At 37.0% G+C, this 27,839-nt stretch overlaps 1 protein-coding gene across 3 annotated transcripts in view; it reads right to left on the minus strand.

The window, feature by feature from the left end:
* LOC127455490 (neuronal PAS domain-containing protein 3-like) overlaps positions 1-27,839 on the minus strand; it is a 425,888-nt gene that overhangs the window by 19,394 nt on the left and 378,655 nt on the right. For all 3 annotated transcript variants that reach the window (XM_051723438.1, XM_051723437.1, XM_051723439.1), the window contains 2 exons: positions 7,976-8,094; positions 2,140-2,333 (listed from right to left, as the gene is read on the minus strand). In XM_051723438.1, the coding sequence (XP_051579398.1) occupies positions 2,140-2,333; positions 7,976-8,094 (313 nt within the window). The remainder of the gene's footprint in view (positions 1-2,139; positions 2,334-7,975; positions 8,095-27,839) is intronic.

The following is a 27,839-nucleotide window of genomic DNA, read 5'->3' on the forward strand; positions in this document are numbered from 1 at the left end:
GAACCACAGATGTTTTGTAAGTACAAAAATCGTTTTTTTCCTTGGACGCCTAATGAACGATTGATGTTGAAACAAAGTCATTCTGGGATTGTGTTAAAAACATAACTCATAATAAGCTTCATAATGAACTGCACATGAACATTATACTGTGTGGCTGATTATCTACTCTTAGAAAACACATTTTCACCTGCAGATCATTCCGTTTAGGGCTTGGTATTGATACAGATTTCCCGATTCAATTTGGATTTACAAGCTCTCGATTCGGTTCGATCCTGATTTCGATTCAACTATATATCAATTCATATGGGTATATTTCAGTTATAATGTCCTTTTGCATACATCTGAATGAAATTCTCCCCCAGCTAATGCTGTTAACTATACAGGGGACCTTCTAACTAGGTACATTATGAAAATATACATTTGACTAATTATATTTTATTCGTTTTCATCATTTTGGTCACATTTTGGCTTTTTAAAAATGAACAAATTAATGTACTCAAACAGAAATAAGATAATATATTTTGTATATTATTTTTTGTTAAAAGTTTAATGTTTAATTGTATAATTTGTACTATTTACAAGTATTACCATTGATTTGTTGAAAACATGCTAAAACCATAAAAAAAACCCCGGCATTTCTGTAAAGAGCGTCTGTAGATGAGCGCGTGTTAATGAGAGAGACTCGAACAGCTTTATCTCATCTGTGCCATGCATGACTAGACTTAAATGCTGTAGAGAACTGTAGAGAACAGAAAGGGTATTAAAAGAGACACTATACAATGACAAATGGTTTGCAATCAAGGTTGGGCAGAATACTTAAAGAATACTAAATACTCTCTCTTAAATGTATTCCGATACATCACATAAAAAAGTAACATATTCAGAATACAAGAAATCTTTTAGAATACAAATTTATAAAGGCAAGGCACAATTGGAAGAATCATGTGTGATATGTTCTTATTATCTTATCTGAACCGCTACATCTTCACTATTAACATCTAAGTTAGTCTACACAGCCAGCTAGCTATTTGTCAGCAACTTTCATGAACTTAGAACTACCGTGATTTCTTTAAATTAGATGTGGAGTTGGACTCTGATGTTTTTCTTTATGGAAGGCAGAAGGCAAACAGAATTCAGTTTGCGGTCAACTACAAAAAACAAGACAAATGGACAAAACTGGATACGAAATGCAAATTAACCATATTTTCGAGATGATAACTGGATGCCAATTGCAGAAATTAAACATGCAACATAGTGAGTTCCTGTGACAACAATGTAGTATATGAATGATTTTAAATAGGCTTGCTTCCATATTTAGCCCTATTTATTCTTAGTATTTTCTACTTCTTTTATAACTGACACTTTTATCTTTTGGGTGATTTTAATTATTTTACTCCTTTGACTTTAATTGTAAATTTTAGAATTTTTGGTGAATCACTTTGTATGATATGTTAAATAAATGTATTCACACAGCAATAACAATAGCAGGAAACAATGTATCATGCACTCAAATGATTAAGACAACAACATTCCGGTGAGGTTGCCAGATATTCAATCATGGAATCATTATACATGACTAAGATGTTGTATTTTCATTATCTAGTGTCTACCATGAAACCTTTGGTGACGAGGTCCATTTTTAAAGTATCCCAAAAACCACAACCCGCTATAATTTTAACCTGTGATTATGCTTTCAAATTAGCTCAATTTGGCATGAAACCCTGGCAACACTGCTCATGCACTGCAGCTGCTCTGGGGAAGAGAGAGTGAGAGGACAAATGTGCAGCGCCCATCTGCGCTGTTCAGAAAAACTGTTCAGGAAAACAAGTTTCTCACTTGATTGACAAGATTTGTTTTCTTTCTGCCTTATTTCATGGTCATGATGAGAGAAATATTCTAAAAGTATTCTATCAAAATTGTATAAAGTAACTGTAATCTGAATACATGTGCTTGTAAACATAATGGGGGCTGAATACAGTTACTTCATTTTTGTATTCTGGATACGTAACACCATTACTTGTATTCTGTTACAGCCCAACCCTGTTTGCAATGTATTATTACATTCAAGAATAAAACAATATTGAATATGGCCAATGATTTATGTCCCCATGAATTCAAAATTAACACACATTGTGTTACCTATTTTCACAGTAGATGATGTTGAGATCCATATTGACCCGTGTAACAAACATCTGGCAGTCGATCCGAACCTCGTTGATGGTGGGTGGAGGAAGTGCATGGGCGACCACGACCATTCCCATAATCTGATTGGGTACCGAACGACTGTGTGTTAATGCCATTCTTATCCTCAGTCTGCCGGTTATGTGGATCACCTTGAAGAGGACACAGATGGAAAATCGAGAATAGATTTAAACTCAGTGTCTTCAGCATTACACACAAATACCTTTGTAGGCATGAAACAAAGGAATAAAGTTACAATAAAAGAAACAGGCAGGCATTCATTCTAAACATAGTAAAATACAACCTCAGAAAACTTAATTGTTTCCATGGCACTCTTTAATAATCTAGTATGCACTCATTCAGCACTTTATTAGGAACACTATGGTCTTCTGCTGTTGTAGTCCATTCGCTTCAAGGTTCGACTTGTTGTGCATTCTGAGATGCTGTTGTGCTCACTATAATTGTAAAGAGGTATTATCTGAGTTCCCGTAGACTTTCTGTCAGCTCGAATCAGTCTACCCATTCTCTGTTGACCTCTCTCATCAACAAGGCATTTCCGTCCACAGAACTGCTGCTAACTGAACGTTTTTGTTTTTGACACCATTCTGCTCTGCTCATTAAACTCTAGAGACTGTTATGCATAGAAATTGCAGGAGATCATCAGTTACAGAAATACTCAAACCAGCTCGGCTGAAAGCCACGGCTGAAATCACTGAGATCACTTTTTTTCCCCATTCTGATGATTGATGTGAACATTTACTGAAGCTCCTGACCCATATCTGAATGATTTTATGCATGGCACTGCTGCCACGTGATTAGCTGATTAGATAATCGCATGAATAAGAAGTGTACAGATGTTCCTAATAAAGTGCTCAGTAAGTGTACACTTGTGTACTAGTATAAACTCTAGTGTACATTTGGCCAAGATTGAAACCAAGATTTTCAGGTTCTTCTACAATTTGGACATGAATATTAAGAAACACAAAAAGTAATATTTTCTCTAAAATAATCGGAAGATAACAAAGGCAGAGGAACTAATTACTTTTTCTCTGGCTTTAAAATTTGTAATGCTTTAAAGTCTTTGTAGCTCATTTTGCCCAGAGGATGCATTGACTAGATCAGCAATGATGTTCTTTTTTGGATCCATCCGTTTGAATCACCCTGGGAAACCTGGAAGGGATTGTTTTTGTAGTTTTTTTTAAAACTTCTGACACCATCCTTTCATTGGTTCACCTCGGAGATTGGTGAGACGCTATTAGCATCATTCATATAGACAGTCTCGGCCCCCGAAGTCACAGAGCGCCGGGGCCGGTGGGGCTCTTTGATGCTTTGTGCGTTTCCTCTGAGGGACAAGCAAGCCCAAGCCCTGGGACTGACTGACTGCCACAGTCACTAAAAAGAGTGAATCTTTGAGCTCCTGGTTGGAGTTGTTCTAACTTTCACAGAATCATAAATTAGGGGCAATTACAGATGATTCTATACTTCGATGACATCTGTCACATTCAGTCTTAGCTGGAAATACCTGTTTTTCAGGCACATTTTGAAAAAAAATATATTTTAATTAAATATTTTGTGAGACTAGAGATCCAAAACCTGACTACCTAGACAGCATCGTAAGGGATCGTAGGTGTGCTCCCGAAGCAAAGGCTGTTCCAAAAGGTAGGCAGCAATTTATGCTGCCTACAAAGACACCTCGTTATGGTCAAAATCTTAGTCAGTATTGCATGTATTTAGAGAAATGGAGTACAACTAGACATATATTACATTCAATTATTAAACATATTGATAAAGATGGTCACTCAATAAACATCACTCTTTTACACACTATTTGTGTGTGTTATGTATTTTTATGATTATTTAAGTAGTAAATTGTTAGCTTAACAACAAGTTAGGATGCTCCTTAGAAGACAGCTGCCAATTTAATCCGTAGACAGCAAGGCAGCTCATTAGGGTTTGGAACAGGGCTCACGTGTAGTTAAACCCTTTTTTTTTGGAAATAGCATAGTTAAAGTTCATTTTTTTCTATGACCGTTTTTCATATTTAGCAATACTGTATTTACTAGGAATGGAAATCGTACAGAATTTATTTACATTCGGGTTCCTCTTAATGTTAATAATTTGGTTCTGGTATTTTTTGAAAAATGGATTCTGGCAGGCTGTTTTTTTTCTTGGTGTGTTATTGCATGTGAGCATGCATTAGATGGGCAAACAGGCAGTTACAAATACACCTAAAAAGACATCAGAGCACGCCATGATCAGAACGTGATGTCCAATTACGGTGTGATACCAACCCTGTACACCGATTCTGGTAAACAGAGTGCTACGTCAGAGACCATGCCAGCTCATGCAAATAACACGCCATCTCCAGAATACACACATAACGCCCTCCATTTCAACAAATATAATTGAGCGGTATAAAAAACATAAAAAATGGAAATGATTCTTCTGAAGCCCAAAGAGAGGGGCATCAAAAAGTTAGTTTGAAAATACAACTTTTGAAGTAATTGCCACAAAGCGTGACTCGCCGGTGGATTGCCGCAGGAGTGCTCTTGGCAAGAACATCATAAGCTCTGGCAAAACATTAAATATGCTCAGGCTGCTAAATGCAAACTGACATGGCAAGGGTTCACCATGGCCGTGGCGAGAGGCAGCCGCATAGCATATCTCAATTTAATACAAGCCAACATAACAAAGGGATCAATTTTTATAATTCATGGTTCAGCACACAATGCTCTCTCTCTCTCTCTCTCTCGCCCGTCACCGCGTCGGTGAATATAGAATAGGTATACATAAGAAATAAGATTCATCTGTTCCTAGGGATTCTCTAGAGTGCTTTTGAAATGCGATACGGCCCAAGTAATGATAGAGAGCTTTTACATGAGTGCATTAACTGAGCTGAGGGCCGAGACCCCTCAAAAAAAAAAAAAAAAAGAAGAAAAAAAAGAGAAGTCAGGTTTGAGCTGGAGAAGAATTCACTTTGATTCGACCTCCAGAGTGGAGGGGAGATATAAACAGCCATGATGCGTGCCGTGCTTCGCCGCTCTTCACCTTATGTCGATTACTGGATGCTGCTGCGCCATATGCAAAATTCATACTTTTGTATTATGTAACAACACAAATATTGACCTAATTTGGAGTAAATGCAATAAGAAGTGTCCTTGTCTGGCTGGTAATATATGCGAATGCACATGCATGAATATTTATTCTATGGTTTAGTGTGCTCCCCGACTTCACGCTTATTTGCATCGAAACCACGTTCAGATGGATGTGGGAACAAAGACAAATCTGCCCGAGTCCAGCCTTGCTGAAGCACCCCCCAGATCATCACGATCCTCCAACAAATTTCACAGTGGGTGCGAGACACTGTGGCTTGAAGGCCTGTCCAGGTCTCTGTCTAACCATTAGACGACCAGGTGGAGGATTGGTGATGATCTGGGGGTGCTTCAACAAGGCTGGAATCGGACAGATTCGTCTTTGTGAAGGACCCATGAATGAAGCAACATACAAGGTTATCCTTGTGCTCTGACAATGTTCCCCAACTCTGAGGATTGATTTTTCTAGCAGGACAATGCTTCATGCCACACAGCCAGGTCAACCAAGGTGTGGATGGAGGACCACCGGATCAAGACCCTGTCATGGCCAGCCCAATCTCCAGACCTGAACCACATTGAAAACAAGCCATCAAACAAAGCCGAGCTGCTTGAATTTTTGCGCCAGGAGTGGCATAAAGTCACCCAACAGCAATGTGAAAGACTGGTAGAGAGCATGCCAAAATGCTTGAAAGCTGTGAAATTCTTCCTAAGTTCATTACATTAGTATTGTGTTGTTTAAAAATGAATATGAACTTGTTTTCTTTGCGTTATTCAAAGTCTGAAAACACTGTATCTTTTTTGTTATTTTGACCAGTTGTCATTTTCTGCAAATAAATGCTCTAAATGACAATATTTTTATTTGGAATTTGGGAGAAATGTTGTCAGTAGTTTATAGAATAAAACAACAATATTCATTTTACTCAAACACATACATATAAATAGTCAATCCAGAGAAACTGATCATTTGGCAATGGTCGCTTAATTTTTTTCCAGAGCTGTATTTGTAATAGTAAACATTTGTATGTAGAAAACCACATAAATATAAGCATTCTGAACAAATCTGAAATATGCTTGAAGGTTTTACTTTCAATAAAACTATACACTTTTAGCTTGCACGTGGCCATTTCTTATTCACATATGTATACAAACTAAAATATCAAACATGGCAATTTAAAAATCAGTACAATGATATAAAAAAATTCTAGAGCAAATAGTTTTCCTAACAATTGATGTCCACATATGTGGACAGTGGGACTAAGTTGTGAAACTTTAAATAATACCATTAAATGGCTTAACTATGTTTCCAGGAGTGTTGGTTATTCATGTTTTTGAGACATTACAGACATTACAACTGATTTTCTGTAAACTGCTTTGGAACAAGATGTGAAAGGCACAAATAAAAAACTATACAAATAAAAATGATTTGACTTAATTTGACTTCTATGTTACAATGTTTTTTTCTACTTTGGCAACAAAATATCAATGTTCTCTCTTTGCACTAGCATTTTACCAATCAGAAATTATCATAATTATAAGTAATGGCCAGCATTATCCAATCACAGCCAAACATGTTTAAATAAAATGATACATTATAAATTCTGAATCTATGCACTGATTACCATTATCCCATATCTGCCAACCATGTTGAGTGGTTTAAACTTCCTCTGCAGCCTGAAACTGAACTTTTGATTGGAAGTTTGGATTGAATGTACTTGGCTTAATAGGAAAGCTATAGGATGCTCCCTATTTAGTGAATGACTATTGTAGACATTGTACATATTGTGCTATTGTACACATTAGAGTACATTGTGTTTAGTAGCATGGAGTTTCGAGATAAATCGCTCAAATTTAAAAAAAAAAACTGCATATCGGATGAAACTAGAGACTCTAATCTTTTGACTCAAACAGGTTTCAATGTAAACACTTAATTAGGCTTCTGACCAGATGTAGTTTTGTTGGCGTTTCTCCCAAAGAAAAACTCTGATGTGATCAGCGCCATGTTGTTTTGTCACATGACACAGTACATCAAAAGTTTAACCCTTTACTGACAGCACAGATTCTCCTAAACTGAGATCAGGTTTAAATGAATTATAATTATGCGTTATGTACAGTGAAGCCAAAATACAACATCCATGCATGTGTACGCAGGCTTGCATGAAGATAAACTATATGATACATCACTATATGATTTAATGAATTTAATTATATTGATATTCAACATATTACAAATTTTTCTACAATATTTATTAAAGTTTGTCAATACCAATATCTAAAGAGCAAGTCAGCTAGTGGCCAATAAATATATAATTATTAATATATGTATATACAGTATACATAACCATAAAAATAACAACAACTTATAATAGCAACTAAGATTCACGCAAAATTGCTGAATTTAAATTAATACTTTAAACACAATGGAAATAACAATTGCGATACTCTCAAAATGGGCCAAATATCATCCGATTAACTGGCCTAGTTGATTTATCACTATTACAATTTTTTACATACAGTAAATACAGTATGTTAAAAATGTTAACACTTCTGTTAATGAGCCAAGCAAACAAGTGCCAAATATCAGCCAGTTATTCGCCCTGGATGATATTTCGGTCAATCACACACAATGTGAGTCTGAAGAACTAGGTAAGATTTATATTCTGTTAAAACATGACGACACTATTGTCTCTTGGTCACAGTCTTACCTTGTACCCAGACGACTTGATGTGTATGCCTCTTTTAGTAAGCGTGGACTTCATACGGATGAAGAAGGAGCGTTCTAGAGTGTTATCCGGCGACAGAAGACTGGGGCTGCTCGACTCCACTGCAGAAACAAACACAAACAAAAATCCTCTAACTCTACATTGCCAAACCAATACACAGCTCACAGGAAAGCCCTAGAGAGGGCAACCTATCAGACTACCTTAGTGAGTATGACACTATTTAATAACTTCTCACTGAGTTTCTATCATCACTAGGTAGACAGTTAATGAAACAGCACATGCTGATAAGGGGCAAATGTGCTAATCAAACGTTGACAATGTCTTAATTGTATTTACTAATAAAACCAAACAGAACCATGCAGAACATGGTTAATTGCTTTAAACTCTTCATGGCAAATAAATATAACTCACCATACTGGTACTATGATACATATTTGTCTCCATAGTGATGATGAGTAAATTAAGAAATGAGAAAATGAAGAATAAATTAATAAACTGAGTAAATTAAGGGGAAAAAAATAATCTAACTTCTACTTAAAATAATATATATATATATATATATATATATATATATAAGCAACCACCCAGAACACCCCAAAAAACACCTAGCAATGCCCTAGCAACCACTCAGAACACCCTAAAAATCTCATAGCAATGCCCTAGCAACCACCCAGAACACCCTAGCAACAACCAGGCAATGCCCCAGCAACCACCCAGAACAGCCTAGCAACAACCTAGCAATGCCCTTGCAACCACACAGAACACCCTAACAACAACCTAGCAATGCCATAGTAACCACCCAGAACACCCTAACAACCACCTATCCTATCAGTGCCTTAGAAACCACTCAGAACACCCTAGCAACCACCCAGAACACCCTATTAACCACCTAGAACGCCCTTGCGCCCACCTAGCAAAGCCCTAGCAACCACACAAAGCATCCTAGCAACCCCTTAGGAAAGACCTAACAACCACTCAGAACACCCTAACAACCACCTATCAATACCCATAGCAACCACTCAGAAAACCCTAAAAACCTCCTAGCAATGCCCTAGAAACCACCCAGAACACACTAGCAACAAACAATCAATGCCATAGCAACCACCCAGAACACCCTAACAACCACCTATCCTATCAATGCCCTAGAAACCACTCAGAACACCCTAGCAATCACCCAGAAAACCCTGGCAACCACTTAGACCACCCTTGCAGCCACATAGCAATGCCCTAGTAAACACCTATCACCACCCAGAACACCCTAGCACTCACCTAGCAAAGCCCTAGCAATCACTCAGAACACCATAGCAACCACCTAGCAACCACCCAGAACACCCTAGCAACCACCTAGAACATCACACCACTCACCTAACAAAGTATAAGAATCCACCCAGAACACCATAGCATCCACCTAGCAAACCCCTAGCAACCACACAGAGCATCCTAGCAACCCCCTAGGAAAGACCTAGCAACCACCCAGAACACCCTAACAACCACCTATCAATACCCATAGCAACCACTCAGAACACCCTAAAAACCTCCTAGCAATGCCCTAGAAACCACCCGGAACACACTAGCAACAGCCAAGCAATGCCATAGCAACCACTTAGACCACCCTTGCAGCCACACAGCAATGCCCTAGTAACCACCTAGCAACCACCCAGAACACCCTAGCACTCACCTAGCAAAGCCCTAGCAATCACTCAGAACACCATAGCAACCACCCAGAACACTCTAGCATTGTGGTGGCTGGTTTTACATGAGCAAGCACCACTCACATTTTCTTCAGAAGAATGATATGAAGTTATAATATGTCATTTTTTTCTGAAGAAAATGTACCAAATGTAATCTAGTTATAATGTATAATTTAAAATAGAACATCAAAAGAATGCAAACAAATGAATGTATTTCTCATGCACAATGCGTATTTCTAGCCTTGATCTTAACACAAGGGCACCTGACAAACAAAGGAGGCTTTTCTAATTTGCCATAACACGCTTGATTAGAGCTAAATTAATTGCACATTTTAACTTGTCTTGACATTCAACATGTGACAAACAGGCATCGTACACAGTGTAGTTGACTCCACTCCTGTGGCTTTGAAACAAGTGAACAGATAAAATCGTTTTAATTAGTGGTGCTTGCTAAGGAAAGCATCACAGTTAATATTGCTCATACCTAGGGTTAGGGGTTTTGAAACATCAATGACAACTCAAAATGGTGTATGGCTTCAAAAAAAGTTTTGGCTTCAAAGAGACATCTCGAACTAAGATCAGTCTACACTTCAGAAATCCAGAGAGAGCAAAGGACGCTGTGGTTTGGACAGGTCTAGCAGACGTAAAATGACCTAAGGGACACCTGGACAATTTTGCTGGACTCGACTTCAAACGGCTCTGCGTTTGGACTGCTGTCTCTTCCTCCATTTTCTCTCTCTTTTTCTTTCTGAGAACATGAATTAAATGTCATTTAAAATCTAACTAGTCCTTTATCACTCTAGGGAAAAGGCAGAGCCATGTTATATTTAGTCATTTCATTTCTTCTGATTAAATATGAATTACTATGAAATTTTTCTCATCATCTAACACACAAGAATATGCCAACAGCCTTTTAATACACTATATAAGCAAAAACTTCAGCTCTAAGAGTTTAATTCGCCTCTCTTATCCAATCACATCAACATTATTTCTCTTATCACACATTCCCATTTTGAATTAAATGAGCTCATTAGTTTTAATCAAAGGCAGAGAGATCAAAACTTACACTTAAATGCTTTAGATCAGAGCTGTCAGTCAAGCGTAGAGTTCTATTTGACTAAAACTCAAGATCAGAGGCCGTTGGAACTTGCCGTTTTCATTAAGAATGAGACAGGCTTAAAGACAAGGCGTTCTTTTTTAACACGTGTGCCGTTCAGACGGAGAGGTCACTTAGCACGCGCCCTCTCTTTGCTGATAATGACGGCAATATGAATTATATAGTAAAACCTCTGCGACAGACACTCGTGCTTCCGAAATCAGCCAGAACAATATGCTGAATTTTAGAATATCCCTCCTGACTATATACTGTACATGCTATGGAGTAATAACAAAGACTGGGAATCATGCCAGCTTTGCTTAGCCAGAGACAAACTTTGACTGGTAATCCATCTAACACTACAAGGCACAAATAACCACTAGAACCATCAAATTATATAATATTAATATACTAACCTACTGTAACTACGCAAATCTATTAAACATAATATAAATGTTCACCATTAACCATATGGTAAATCATACCTTTCACTTCTAAAACACACACACACACACACACACACACACACACACACACATATTAGGGCTGTCAATCAATTAAAAATTTTAATCGAATTAATTACATGGTATGCCAATTAATAATCAAATTAATCGCAATGAATCGTATACATGAATATTTGCTGAGAAAGCCCCTCAAATAATAATAGTTCAATATACAGTATAATGATTAAATAACTATAAATTGTATATTTAAATTATAAATGAAATATATATTATAAAAAAACAATAATACAGATAATTAAAATGCATTACATTATTTTGGCACACAAGTAAAGCATTAAAAAAAAGACAATCCAATCCAATATATTGTTAATTTCTATATTACTGAACATAAGACTATCATTGGTCTACAGTCTACAGCAATACAGTATATTCGTCTGAATTCGTCAATCAGTCCGAGTTTTATTATAAGGGCTTGTTTAAGGACTCGTCAATGTACATCTACGTCAGACGAATTTGGAACGTCTTGGTTGTGTCGCCTCATAACATAAAGTTTTTAGGTCGCTGTGTCAAGTTAAACTAAGTTTGAAACTTAGAAAAACACGTCTTGAGATCCCTGCCTTCGGATTTGTGCTCCATCAAGCTGTGTTTGAACGCAAGAACATGTTCTCATCTTGTGTTGTCTGCCCTCGGTAAATGTGGTTTGTTCTCTGTCTGTATAAGCTGCGCATTGCCTATACAGCTGGAGTTTTGCTTACAGCCCCCTGGAGAAAACAGGTGGTACTACAAGTTTGAATTGCTCAGATTTAAGGAATATTCCTTTTTACGGTCCGGAGACATGATTAATTGCATTCATTTTTTTAACAAGTTATTTTGTATATAATTAATCGCACCGAATTAACACATTAAATCGACAGCCCTAATATATATATTTTTTTAATTGTTTACTGTAAAATAGCAGGGCATGACAAATAAGGACTGCCCGATGGCCTGGGGCCGGTGTGAGAGAGATTCGGGCCAGTTGCTATAACTGTCACTTGCCCGATCGGGCCAGTGCAGCATTTATAAAGTTAGTGCAATCAGACAACAAGCGACAGAGCACAAAATTTACACAGAGCGAACAAAGTCTTCTATAACTGAGCTATCAGAGACGAGCGAGCATGATTATATTTTAGCTCCCAAAGACGCGAGAGCGCATAATATACTGTACGTGGTGAGACGCTGTTGCGTGAGCGCACATGAATGTGCAGACACGAAGCGCACTCTCCTAGAACTGTCCTCACTCTTTTCCAAGAGTCTTAGCAACATAAATTACCAATGTGTAGAAAAAAATCTAACTTCATTAATTTTGGAGCAGGAGTGCACGTCTTGCGCAACATTTTAAGTATTCCTGCACATTCTGTGTTCACGATGTGCGAAATTCCCACATTTTTTCGTTTTAACATGCTTATGAAAATTAGCATTCCACACATTGGAACATAAGAAATCAACGGGTTCTTTCTGTTGGACTGTAAATCCATCTATCTCCATGCATCTCTCTCATCATCTCTCTTTGTAAAGGGACAGAGCACTAGTTTTGTTCAAACAGTAAAATAAGCAAATTTTCTCTCATTAATTTGCTTTTAGAGATGAAGCGTATTAAACTGTTAAACTGCGGTTATCCACGTGGCTGGAAATCATGAGCTGCTCAGTATCCAAAATGTAAGTATACATTTAATTAGGTAATATTTCAAAGCGTAAACATTACTTTGACATGATAATGGCATTTGTAATGAAAAGAAGCAAAATCACTTTGGCAATTATTATAGAAGAGTTGTTCAGCTCGAAGATGACATTTAAATTTGTCTACTTCATATTCTATCACATCACCTGTTACATTTCTCATTTCTGGACTGTACATGTATTTTCATTTCATCTGCTTTGTGTATCACAGTCAGTTTTGGTCTTGTTTGGGTTGTCTAATTTTATGTTTATATCCACATTCTTTATTCACAGATTAGCTCTAACGTCTACCTACTGTATTTAACACGTCACAACCGATTTATTAGCAAGGTCTCCTCTCTCAAGGATTCTCGTGTTTATTACATTCAGGCAATAATCAAATCTTTAAATCTTTAGGTCTAAATCTTTGATCCTGGTTGTGAAAACACTACACAAGGCCCAAAAGTTGACAGCATGACTAAACAGGTGACCAAAAACCAATCATCTGCTCCACAGAACTGGTGGGACGGCTGAGGTTGATATGATATTTTTATGAATTTATATCTGTAAAGCACTTGTATGAGGCATAAAGCATGTCTTGTAAATTATAAAAGTAACAATTTTGGGGGGGAAATTGTCTTAAAATGACATTGCACCTCCCTCACTGAATAGATGTCTTGGCTGCTAATATGTATTACTAGCTTATCATTAGATCAACAGTGCTCTAACAACATGATCACATGGGAAGTCATCATGTTGTTTCCACGAGTTCCAGTACCCTAGGATCGGCCACATTATGGCGACTCACTGGCAAGCCGTGATAGGAGAAAGTTGCCTGAGGTTGTTCCAGGCAGGCTACTCAGCCTTACAGACTCCATATGGGTGGGGTTAGGGCATCTGCTGCCTGCCAGGAACAAATCCAGGCACCTTTGTACAATGGGTCTGTCAAGCCGCATCTCCCATCAGACATTTTTGCATCAGCTCAGGCTCGTTTACCATACCTTTTTTAAAAAAAAAATCTGTTATATCGTATTTTTTTATTATTATTATTTTTATATGTCACTATATGTATATATGTTTAAATGTATATGCTTGTATGTATGTATATACATTGCATTCTCTTGCACTGGAAGCTTCTGTCACCGTGACAAATTCCTCGTGTGTGAGTAAGCATACTTGGCAATAAAGCTCATTCTGATTCTGATTCTGATTCTTGTGGTGCAGCTGGAAGCTTGTTACATCAGCAGTGTCGGAGACCTGGGTTCACATCCTGCATTGGAACCAGGAAGTAATCGCATTTGCATAATCAGTGATTAGCGTGATTCGGAGGTTGCATTTTTCCCCCTAACGTCAAATTTTAACTGATGGTTAGGTTTAGGTTTGGGGTTTGGAATTTGGAATTCCTCTTCACTGTATTACATTCAGTACAGCTGAAAACAACTCGCTTTACAACTTGCTTTTGGTGCCCCTCTGTGGACATTATACTCAGAAAATAGAGCTCACACATGCCCATATGCCCAACAACACTTACCACTTTGGCACTGGGGGCAGTGTCTCAGATTTCGTTAGCACAGACCAATTTTAGCTAAAGTAAAGTCAACATACTGTTTCCGATTTCACTGTAAAATCAGTCTAGCTCAACAGCTTTTCTCCACATTCACTTTCATTATGTGGAAAAGAACAGCCATTATATTTTTCAAAACTTATGCTTTTGTGTTTCACTGGAGACAGAAAGTCATATGGGTTTGGAATTATATTTTTTGAGTGATCTACTCCTTTAAAAGAAGTTTTACCACATTTCACTGTCAAAAACAATTGTTTTGAACACAAATAGGTTTTCCAATCTCTAAGCAGAGACCCATGTGGCTATAAGATTGTGGGTAGATCTGCTAGATCATCAATATCGTCCAATCCATGAGATTAAGGGATATCTGCAGTGTGTGCCGAGGGAGACTTTGCGAAATCTTGTATGTTCGACTAAAACCTACATCCCCACAATGCAACTGTATTCCAGCACTGGCAAAACACTCCACACACTTGAACTTGTGTGTATTTTGATCCAACTCCCTTTCATTTACAATCCAAGTGAGACGATAACACCGAAACCCATCAAAACACAAGAAATCTAGATGATTCCTCAGACACCCTCTTCATGGAAAAGTGTATCTTGGTGGAGTTTAAAAATACAACATTTTACGATATACAAGATGCTTTAAAATCTGCTCCTCATATAAAACTGTCAATTTCCGAGATGGGTTTTTAAAAGGAAAATATTATTTGTGTGGGACTGAGGTCAATTTATGGTCTGGAAGGCCTGGGGATTCATTTTCTTTATTAAATCTTTGGGAATGAATGTGTCTGCAAGTAAATGATGAGATTTTAAAAGAATTACACTCCTTGCTGAGTGTTGACCATTAATAACCACCTGTCAGGTCTTGGATGGTATGTACGGACCCTTGTCCGCCACAATACTCACGGTACACAGCCAACACACATTTAAAGGCTCACGAATGACTTATAGGCTACTAGGAAAGCTTGACTACTCTGGCTAACATTCCTCAATTTACATTTCTATAAATATTAGTACCAATTCAGGATGTCAGGCGTTTAACGTAAAGATAAATCTGGTCTCCCAGGCATTTCGCTCTCCCGTCATCTCAGACTGGTTTGAGAAGCAAGGCTGTGCCGTCCTGGTCTGGGTCTAATGGATGAAGGCTTTACTTTGTACATTAGTTATGATGTATAATTCAAGCATCACTGTGCTAATTGGCCTGCTGGCTGACTGCATATTGAGATGCGGGTGGTGATTTTTCAATGCCACCCAACTTAAAAGGGTATAAGTCAAGTATGTTATCTACAATTGACAATTCAGGTCATTTCTTCATGTCACTGTATTGGCCAACAAGCTCCTTTATGTATCGAGTGTCTTTTACATGCATGAATGTTTTACTCTACACGTAAAAGTGCAGTGTGATCTTTATAAATAGTTCTGAAGTAAATAATTTCGAGGTTTTGTAATGCCTTCGTTTGAAGTAGTGGTTGCAATACATTATAAACAAGCCGCATTTAGAGACACTTAAAATTTTGATCAATATTTAATCCTGCAATAATGAAAAAGGATTCCCTGGCAAGAAAAGCTCTAACGTGGGGTTGAGATGTCACCATGGCGAACAGGGAAACAAATGACACTTGAGGTAAACACAGCAAATCTCAGTAGAATAATGTTAATCATTGATCAGATGAAATATGCTTTAAAAAAAAACAGCTTTAAGAATTAGAATCTGGATTTGCATTCCAATCCTGACCAAAAGCATGCAAAAAAAAAAAAAAAAAAGAGCAAACAATTACACACAAAGGAACAAAATATTCTAAAAGGAAATTGCATCCATCAAAAAACTGGAGCCATATGTTCTCTACAACAGGAAAAGGAAATGCATAAGGAAGCATATGGACTTGGAACTGCCCTCATGATAAATGAGGCGCAGTAAAACTTTACATTGTACTATTTGTCTTTTGAATAATCTATGCCACAGACAGTCCCAGACTTCACTGAATAAGAGCTTATTTCTTCTCTCTGTTCTGTCCACAAAATACTTTAGATATACTGTTAGTGTATACTGTAATTCAGGTGTGAATGGTTTGTCAGCACTTGCATTGCCATGTCTGCTTTCTGATTACTTTATTTAGAAATAGATGCATTTTGGAATGCCAAGTTCATGCATCGCCACCACAATTTCTCTTTAGAGGCAGATTTAAAACCAGATTCTTTAGTTATGTGTCAGATCATGAAAAACACTTGGTGAAACAGCATGCTCTGATGCTGTGTAAGCTGTTATATATGTGATGCTTTACATGAGTTTAATGTATGAGCCTATAAAACAAGCCTTTTAGCAGCTAAAATGTTAATTCAAAGCTGAGATATTACTGTATTCTAGAACTAAGATGAAAACTACTGATTTTAAAATATTTTATACATTTAACAAAATGGCTAATTAAAAGTTGACAAAAGACTAAAACCAAACCAAACACAGTAGTTAACTGTAAAACTAACCGAAATAAAATGACTAACAGAATTTAATAATCGTCAAATTTTAGATGGGGAGCGAATCGTTTTTGCTTTTAGAAAATATCTCTGCGGATGTTCTATTGATTCCTCAATTGCTTCCTAAACTAATTCGAAACATGGTTTTTATTATGTGCTGAAATTTAAACTATTGACTTAACAACATGCCAAGTAAACGAAAAAATACAAAAATTGAATGAAACTAAAACAGTGGTTGAAAACTAACTGGAATATAATAAACTATAAAAATAAAGTTAAACTGTTAAAGGAATAGCTCACCCAAAAATGAAAATTCTATCATCATTTACTCACTCTCATGCCATACCGGATATATATGGCTTTCTTTCTTCAGCAGAACACAAATGAAGATTTTTAGAAGAATTTCTCAGCTCTTTTGGTCCATACAATGCAACTGAATGGGTGCCAATATTTTGAAGCTCCAAAAATCACATAGGTAAGCATAAGGTAATCCATATGACTCCAGTGGTTAATTCAATGTCTTCAGAAGCGATATGATAGGTGTAGGTGAGAAACAGATACATTTTTTTTGTCAATTTTTACTATAAAATTCTCCTCCCTGCTCATTCAATCTCCACTTTAACTTTCACATTCTTCTTCTTGTGTTGTTTTTAGTGATTCACATTCTTTATGCATATGCCCCCTACTGGGCAGGGAGAAGAATTTCTAGCAAATATTGACTTAAATATTGATCTGTTTCTCACCCACACCTATCATATCACGTCTGAAGATATGGATTTAACCACTGGAGTCATATGAATTACTTCTATGATGACTTTATGTGCTTTTTGGAGCGTCAAAATTGTGGCACCCATTCACTTGAATGGTGTGTGGACCTACAGAGCTGAAATATTCATTTGTGTTCTGCAGAAGACAGAAAGTCATACACATCTGGGATGGCATGTGGGAGAGTAAATGATGAGATAATTTTAATAGTTTTGGTGAACTATTCCTTTAACCTTAGCAAATTTGAGAATAGTATTAAACTAAAAACTAATTTATAAACCAAATGGAACTTAATTAGAACTTGATTCTTACTAGCAAAAAAACTGCTGAAAGTAACTTACACTAAAACAAAATATAAATCAAATTTGAAAATAGTATTAAACTAAAAACTAATTTAAAAACAATATATAACTTAATTATAACTTAATTATAACAAAGAAACAATCATGAAACTACTAACAAATTTGAAAACACCAATGTATAATAATTGTAATAAAAGTGCTGTTAGTCAATAAAAAATTGAATCGCGATTAATCGCATATTTGTTCTGTAGTTAATCGCGATTATTCGAAGATTTTGAAAGTCTCTTAAATTCTCACCCTCCACAATAGTAATCTGCCGGCAGATTGTGGCTATTCGCTTTGCTACAGCAATCGTGAAGCTGCATTCATGATTTGCGTCAGGGCGTCTACGCCAGCATCAAGCTCCACTTTGAACTCTACATGAAAAGCACTTGCAGACAAAAACATCTCATTCTGCGTTTTGGTGATAGTTAAAACTTGGCGTGCATCTGTGGTAATTAAATTGCGCCTTACATAGGCTGAAAAATACTTTTCTGATTTCTGTCACAAATCCCATCTGGGTTTGTTTTGTACAACAAATAGCGTCAAGAGCTCCTTTCTCCTTCATTTGATCACTGACATGGCTGTTGTGTGTGTTTGTGGTGTGTGTGTCAGTGTAATGAGCAAGGACGGATTAAGAACTGAGAGGCCTATGGGCCGGTACACCATGGAGGCACCCCATGACATGTCACGTGACTACGTTCACTTTTATGCACTACAGGATGCTTGCCAGATTTGGTTGTATTTTTCAAATTGACAGAAGAAAAGTTTGGAGCACTGACTTACATGGCCAGTTATATGTAATTTTTAATTATGAACCGATCGAAAATCATGCATTATTAATAGGATGTGCATGGTATTCAAATACCAAAATCACTATTCGATTATTCTGCATGTTTAGAGGTCATCAACCCGATCTGAGTCTGATGGTACCTGACAAACCTACAGGTTTTGGGCCAAGTTTGGGTCAGTTTTTCAAGTAGGCTATAGGGCGAGATACGGGCTGTTCACATGTGCGTCGAGGCCATGTAAACACGCACTGGACGGACGTCTTTGATCGTTGTGCCACAACTCACTGTTAAGTTTCAAAGAACTTTAATATTTATAAAAGCATCTCAAGACACCATCGTTCTGTTTTACAAATGTTGTGCAGGACCATTGCATTTGTGACTGTAACACATTATTCCATATTGTTTTTCACCTGGCAAAGTTTCAGCGCTTGATAAACAGTGAGCAAATGTTTTTTCCCTCTTTTTCTCTGGTGTGCAGACAATAATTACACAAGTTAAATGCTGAATTGTTTAAAAATCAAAGCATCCTGAAGAAGTCCTATAATATGTAGCATCTGCTGCTATTTAGGGTATTAAGGCACCTTTCTCTTTATCATTAAACATTAAATGCATGCAGGACTTAAACATTTTAATGTCCTCTATACTGTTGCATGAATTCTGTCACTTATATGAATTTAAACCATCAGCTTTGTACACAGCCAGGGTAAACTGCACCTTATCTTTGTGTTTGGAAGCGTAAGGCTGACATTTACGTGGATTTATTATAGGTATCTCAAAATAAATAAATAATTGATTTAGAGCTCGGGGCCTTTTGGGTTTAGAGGACCCTGGGCAACGGCCCAATCGGCCTGGTGGTTAATCTGTCCCTGGTAATGAGACCGGGTGGACACATTGCAAAGCTTCCGCCCTTCAAACCAGTGTTTATGTTGGTTTATGCTGTATTAACGGTAAATGCTTTAATCGTGATTAAGAAACATGTATGTGTTAAACTTTTTAAATTAATCGTATGAGTCAACGCGTTAATTAGCACAGCTCTAATAATAACCTTAATTCAAAATTCATTAGAATGATGTAATGATATCTACGCTTCTCAGAGGCCCTGATTTCACAAAGTTGGGCTTGTTGTGCTTTTAAATTTTAGAAGGACCCCTCAGAGAAACATAGAAACAAGCTGCAGAGAGGAGAAGAGGTGAAGACCAGGACGTCTGGAACTCTGGAAGACGAGAGGAAACGTCATGGAATGAAAGGTCTTTCAACAATAAACACGGTACATTCCAGCAGGCAGATATGATGGTTTGGAAGAAGACCATTGAGGTCATTAATTACTGGAAATACATGAGACATTAGGAGAATACAGATCAACATACTAGCCACTGACCAATATATAGACTAGAAGGGGTGGCAGAACTGGCTTTGGAATGACATGAAGAGAGAGCCATGTTTAAACAGAAGGAAATGAACAACCTGCCAGATGTCCCTCAGCACCCATTAGCAGCTACAGGTGCAGAAGTAAGTGCCCTATTGCTTTCTTTAGACCATCACCATGACCCCTGTGCCCTACATACTTGGAGAGCAGGTACACAGGAGTCAAGAGGGAGCAGACAGTCTTGACAGGTACACTTTACCTAGGGGACTCTTTGGCTTGTTCTATGAGGACAAAGTGAGTCAACCCCAAATATATCTGGAGGTCAAATGGTTTCGTTTGGATGGTCAAAGATATACTGAATGAAGGAAGCCCATGAGAGGTTAAGAAAGTAGAAGTAGATTTGTAAAAGTTTTCAAAAGTTGCGTCCATGATGCTAGGGTGTTGTGAGGTGTTGCCAGGGCATGACTAGGCAGTTACTAGGTTGTTCTGGATGTTTGCTAGGGTGTTGCTAGGTAGTTGCAAGGGTGTTCTGGGTGGGGTTATTGAGTGGTTATTGAGAGATTATTGAGGCTATTTGCTATTTGAGATACCATTCACATCTGTAGCACAAATGTAGCACCAAAGTTGAAAAATGTACATATTATTTTGCAGCCTGATCTCATGAAAATAATGTGACCCTGACATTTTTGCGGAATGACGCGGTTTCTTAAGCTGCGTTCACACTGCCAGCGACATCGCGCGAGACAGCAACATGATCCTATTAATTTTCAATGAGAGCACAGCAACTTCCGGCGACACGAGCTGCCGCGGCCGTTGGCGACAGAGATCGCCGTGGAGAGCAACAAGACAAGTTGAGAAAATGTAAACTTTATGCAAATGATGAGCGACATTCAAGAGTGACTGCCAATGAGAGCGAAGACAGCAGAGCTCACGTCATCTGTCTCCTGGCAGAATGGGGATGAGTGCATGCAAGACAGAGGAGAAGTTTCAGCGTCGTGAGGGATTTTTACTGTTCTATATATATGTGGTCTGTAACCACATGCATGGATATAATAAAACAATGATGCATGGAAAAGCGTATCAGAAACGGTCTGCATTCTGAGTGAGTTTGATTCATTCATTCATGATAGATTGATTGTCTTATTAATGATGTAATACACTGAACACTGCTGCACATTTTATAAAACACTCTACACTGCACAATGTACAATTTTTGAGACAAGAGAATTGATTCCTTGTCAAACTGTAATGATATCTTAATTTAACCAGTATTAGGTCTCATCCGTGATCAAATTTTTAAACGTTATTGCCAGACGTGCAGTCCTCCAATAACGTTACAGCGACAAACAGTAGGAACGCCCACTAGCGACACAGATCACAGAGTCAAGCGACACCAAGCCACAAAGTCGCTGGCAGTGTGAACGCAGCTTTAGACATTCTAGCTCCTCTAGGGTTTATTTCACCAAAAACATGTAGCGATATGTTGAACGAGCCACGTAAAAATCATTTAGCAAAAAATGTAGGCACAGAAAACTGATTTTTTTGAGACCAGGTAATGCGACAAGTCTTAGACTTAGTTTCGATTCACATGCTTGGACTTTTCCAACCATTGGCCAGAAGATGTTTACTTATCTTTTATGCATTTATTATTGATTTGTTTATTATGTATTGTCCGAAAATTGAAAGCTAGAGTGCTTCATTGCTACAAAATTTAATTTTGCAATCATACAACCAGAGCACTGTCTGAAACAAATGACCCTTTGTGACAATTTAAAGGACATTTCAAACTGAAGGTATAAAAGGGTTGTTTGTGTTCTTAATGTTTGTGGGCACTAGAGCATCATTGCCTTAAATTTCAAGTTCTATCGATTTGATGCAGTTGTGCTCTCGTCTGAAGTCATCCGAGAGTTGTATTCTTCAACATTTTTTTTTTCAGCTATACATCAATAACAGATTTACTCACAAACATCTTTAAAAATTCATGGATGTGGCTTGAAAGACTGAAAATATGAGCTTTTTGTTTAAAAAAGCTGTCATACACACATTGGAGAAAAGATACTAATACATACACACGCAAACATACGTTTTGGCTGCAACCTGTATGGTCTGTAAACACCTTTCGGGAGTTGTATCCTCAGAAGATCTTCAGGATATACCTCTAATGCCATAGTAGCATAGGTATGTGTGTAATGTAGTTTCCATAGCAGCCACATTTTGACATTTATAATATAAAATGACTATAATATGTGGCTGACATCCATTCACACAATGGAACATTGAGCGACCTGTAAACAACCTTAAATATCTATACCATCTGAATATATACGGCCATAAGAATGAGTGTATGCAGGATATATGTCATAAACAAAAAGAAGGAATCAATTTAACACAAGATGTTAATAATATGCAACAGTAAAGTTAATAGTTTGCAACATTAATGCAACATTAATGAAAAATGCAACAGAACAACTTTTCAAAAAAGGTAGTAAATATCTTGTCAAGTCAAGCATGTAAACGTTTAATTGCAGCCTTGATAAAGTTGTGCATTTATCACTCAATGGCGACGTGACACAGCAGTGACAACCATAAACACAGGATATCAATTAGCTGCTATTAACACTGTTTTAATTATTCCTTCATCTGAGAAAGTCAGGCAATAATCAAATTTGGGGTTGTAAATAATTTCAAAGTGCTGTAATTGAAGAACTCTTTTCGCCTAAAATGAATGTACACATGTAGGTGTAGTCGTTCGCTTTAAACAAGTCATGGAGAGCTAATTAAAAATGGATGCAAGGTCGTGTTTACCTGTGTTAATGGATTGTGTGAATTTTTGCCATCACAAATGTGAGGAAGCAAAACGATTTTTTTTTTAACTGAAGAATCAATAGAACGTTGGCAGAATTATTTACATCCAAAATAAACAAGACCTCTGAATTTAAGATTTAAGTTTTTAAGTTTTTAGTTGATGAGAGCAAATCAAAAATTAATGTAGGGATGTGTTTCCCAGTGTTAATGGATTGCATGAAATATTTTCCATCACAAATGTTAGGAGGTGAAAACTGCAGGGTTATTTTATTAACTAACAAGTGCAAAGTGAATTTCTTATTTATTTTTTAATCAAAAATAAAACTTTTGTCAAATTTTATAACGGTTCCACCATGCAATGCATTAACACTGAATTACATGCTGACAAATATGATAGTGGATGTGTGTTATCCTAAAGCTGTAAAGACGGAGAAAAAAGTGCGTACGCAGCAATCTTCACAGGGATTGGTGACATTACAGTTTGATGATATTATGACAGCCGCAGGCAAGGAAAAGTCTGTGTGTGCAGACAGTATTATTGACACACACCAAACAGGCATTTCTCTTTGTCTCGTCACATGCCACAAAGCCTCAATGGGACAGGATGAAAAAAGTGAAAAAAAGATAAGTATCAATCAAAGGCGGAGATCGTGACATCCCTCTTATTCTCTGAGTCTTGTATTTCAGAAATGCATGGGTGTGTTTCAAATGTTAGTATGCAATAGTAGTATGTTAGTGTGCTATTCTGAACATAGCCCCTGTGTATCCTGTGTGTTTGGATCCTCTCATTTCAGGGCAGAAGAGTTGGTCAGATAACCCTCTGCCCCCCGGTACAGCTCCATCCTACAGGTATCTGCAGGGAAATGCCGGATACTGAACTCATGTATTATTAATATGGTAATGAGGGTGAGACAGTGACAAGACGGGCAGTTTTTATCAGTCTTTGGGTCAGATCGGTCTCTGTGTTCTGGAAGAAGTCCGGTCACCCACCAAGGAGTGAAGTCAATAAGAAAATGCATTTCAGTGTCTTTTTGACTTTGTTGTAGACTAAAAACAATAATCTCCCAATCTCTCTACATGGCCAAGTAATGTTGGCCTATGCACTGTGGCTAATTTCATTTGTCACTTATCTTCTTAACTGAAGTGCTTAAAGAGATAGCTCAACCAAAAATGATCAGATCACATCAATGTCACGACTAATCGAATTCGACTCGCCTAAGGTGTTCGACTAGTCGAATATTAAAAATCAGTAGTCGTGCAACCCCTAAAGCCTGCATGATTTTATTCTTTATGCGGAACACAAAAGGATGTTTTGTTTATTTATTAATATTCCGGTCTTATTAATACAATGGAAGTGATAGGAACCAGAGTTATAAGTAAGTTATTTGATAAATAAGTTATTTGCTTGTTATTGTGACCAACCGTTTTGAAGATTTCGGTCTTTCCCCATTCAAGTAAATAGGAGCTGTACTTTTTTTTGCCATTTTTATGAACATCCACATGAGTTGTTTTTAGCGCTAAACAACTTCTCTTGTTAAACAGGTTCTCGTTTTCTAGTTTTTAGTGCTAAATCAGTTCTCGTGTGAACATGTGAGCCATAATATTTTGTCGTCCCTGATATTTCTTTCAAAAATAGCGAACATAAACTGGTCACAATGTTGGAATCAATGATTCTTGTTTCCAAATTTCAGGAGTGACTTCTGTATTCCCTTCACATGGAACACTAAGGCTACATCCACATTAATCCAAATACATTTGAACACGGCATTTTCGTTTTTATTTTCAAAAAGCTCTCCATCCACACTGCCATTTTCAAGCGTTTTCCAAAATTTCCTCGTCCACACTGAAATGTATGAAAACGCCTAAACCCCCTTACTGCTCATACAAAAAAAACGATGCTTCATGTATGGTCTGAAATGCAATTGTCCTTGTTTTCTGACAGCAGTTCAGAGTAAACATCCTGTCGCCTTTGAAGGAATGCAATGTGAAGGCTGTACAAAGTAACATTTATCTTTAACAATGCTATCAATGTGGATAGCAGGCACAACAACGTCGCTACAACATGGGCCACCATCTTGATTGTTTTGGGCTGAATAGATCACATGAATGTGTCACATGACAACAAATACGTCACCGTTTTCAGATATCTCCATTTTCCCTGTCCACATTACAACGTGAAGATTCACTTTGGAGAGCATTTTAGAAAAGCTCAGTTTTCGCTGTCAAAGACGATGTCTCAGTGTGGACGGAATGCCAAAACATAAAGAAAAAGATGTGTTTTCAAACAAAAGTGTTTCATATTAGTGTGGATGTGGCCTAATTTAGGGATACACTCTTGCATTGAAATGCAGTTGTCACTCCCAAAAACTTTGCAGTGTGCATTTGGCCTATGCGAACCACTGTCAAACATCGAAATCTATTTAAAATACTCTATGTTAATCCTTTCATAAAAGCCAATGGTTTTTTTATATATCACAATATAAACTGGTCATGCATGAAACTGTGTCAGAAGCAGAAACAGGCAGGCAGATTCAGGGACTAAAAGTTGAACACAGTAAATGTTGTCTGAAGTGAAGGGTTCTGCGGTGAACAGGTGTTGTAGTAATAATACTTGTCACAGAGACAATTTCAATCACAACTAATGAGTTCTGAGCCCAGGGGATTCACTACATCAGAGCAGCACACGGCACACAGCAGTGCATTCGACCTTTAACGGCTAAACTTGGCTTTTGAAATCAGGTTTGATTCAATCTATAGCTGCATGATGAAAAAAAAAAGACAAAATACTGTTTGTCTTCATTTTGAACAGCTATTGTTTTATCACTTAAAACCTAACAAACCTCGTTTGGCTTGAAAAGGGTGCTAGTGCTATTTTTCTTTGAAAATAAATGCAACTTGCTTGATATTTTGTAATCCAATTCAATGACATTCATACATTTTTAAACCTAAAACAGGCAAGAGTGGAAAATGATTAGCAAAAATCATTTCATGTCACTTTTTATATCATTTGGATTTAAGCAAAACATATCTAAAGGAATTTTTGATATATTGGATATATTTGGGATTTTATGCGTTGTATCTCCCAGGATACGTTGCCCTATTAAGGTACAAAAAAAGTCAAAGTCATCAATATTTCTGTTTTATTTGATACAAAAAATGATGAGTTTCTGACCCCCTCTTATTTTAAGACATATCATGCATGTGTGTGTGTGTGTGCGTGTGTGTGTGTGTGTGTGTGTGTGTGTGTGTGTGAGAGAGAGAGAGAGAGAGAGAGAGAGAGTGTGTGCATGTGTGTATGTTTGTGTGTGTTAGTGTATGTGAGAGAGAGTGTGTGTGGGTTTGTTTGTGTATTTGTGTGTGTGTGTGTGTGTGTGTGTAACCAGTGCTGCACAGATTACTTGTGAATTGTAATCAGATACTGATTACAAATTCCATGAAAAAAAAAAGAAAAAAAAAGCAATCAGTAATGTTATCTTGTAGATTACATTTTTGTGGGGTAATCTAATCTGATTACTTTTGTATTACTTCCAACCTAATTCTATTTTATTTGATGACACATGCATTTGAGTATGATAACCCTGTATCATTTTAACACAAAAGTACAACAAGAAAGAAAATGTATTCCATTCATTATTAAAATCAAAAAGAGCCTCACAAAAAGAGCTCCTCATGACATTTTTAAAAAGTGCATTAAACAGTACATGAATGAACATACAATAAATATTAAATCTAACAGCAATGACAGTGCATGGCCAAAGTTTACAATTCAAAACACTGAGACATCAAGTTAATTTTAAGTGCATAAAACAATAGAAACATTATGAAAATCAATTGGTCATAAAATCATAAAATCAATATTAAATCATTATAAAACGAACAAAAAGTAATGACCATCAAATCAACAGCAATTATGTTGCTAGGTATACCAGTGGTATGCTGATTTAGAATGAAAATTGCAAAAGATTGCAAAAAAGAGAATGATTAGGGTGATCAATAAATTATTAACAATTTACTGCCATTGCCATCTTAATATTTAATCATGTAATCCATAAAAAGTAACTGTAGTCCAATTACAAATATTTTAAAATTTAATTAAATCCAATTACAAGTACTTGATTTTTGTAATCTGATTTTATAATCCAGATTACATGTAATCTGTTACTACCCAGCACTGTGTGTAACAAAACTGAGAAAAGTTTAGCTTTAAGGTTGCATGTATGACATGTGTAAGTGTAATAAATGTGTATGTGCAATATTGTAGATTAACCCTTTCTCTTCCCTAATCTGGCAGTGTATCTCAGGGGATACGCACACTTCAAAATGTGCTAAATAAAAGCATGAACAACATATGGCTTCATTTTCTTAAGACAATGTTCTCAATTACTATTAGCAGTTTTATTGGTTTTTTACTGAAGAAAAGTAAGATTAATATATACTTAATTATCACAAAGTCAGCATGTCCTGCACCATGGGCGGCCATGTTGTTTTTAGGTCAGGCTGATTTAACGATCACAGAAAATTTGAACCAAGTCATGTGACCCACATTCTCAAAACTGACCCAACTATGATAAATGATAACAAGATTGGGTGAGAAACTCTTTCTGATACCCCCTATAAGAAACTAAAGAGTATGTATCTTGTGGTGCACATTGCCTGTTTTAGGGTTAAATGTGACTGAAGTGTCCAAATACATTTCAGGGCCACTGTATATGTACTGACGTTGGCCACTGAAAAACCCAAATTGGTCGACCACTAAAAACAACAACAACAAATTCAAATTTAGTTCC

The sequence above is a fragment of the Myxocyprinus asiaticus genome, chromosome 17, assembly GCF_019703515.2.
Source record: "Myxocyprinus asiaticus isolate MX2 ecotype Aquarium Trade chromosome 17, UBuf_Myxa_2, whole genome shotgun sequence".
Taxonomy (NCBI): Eukaryota; Metazoa; Chordata; class Actinopteri; order Cypriniformes; family Catostomidae; genus Myxocyprinus; species Myxocyprinus asiaticus.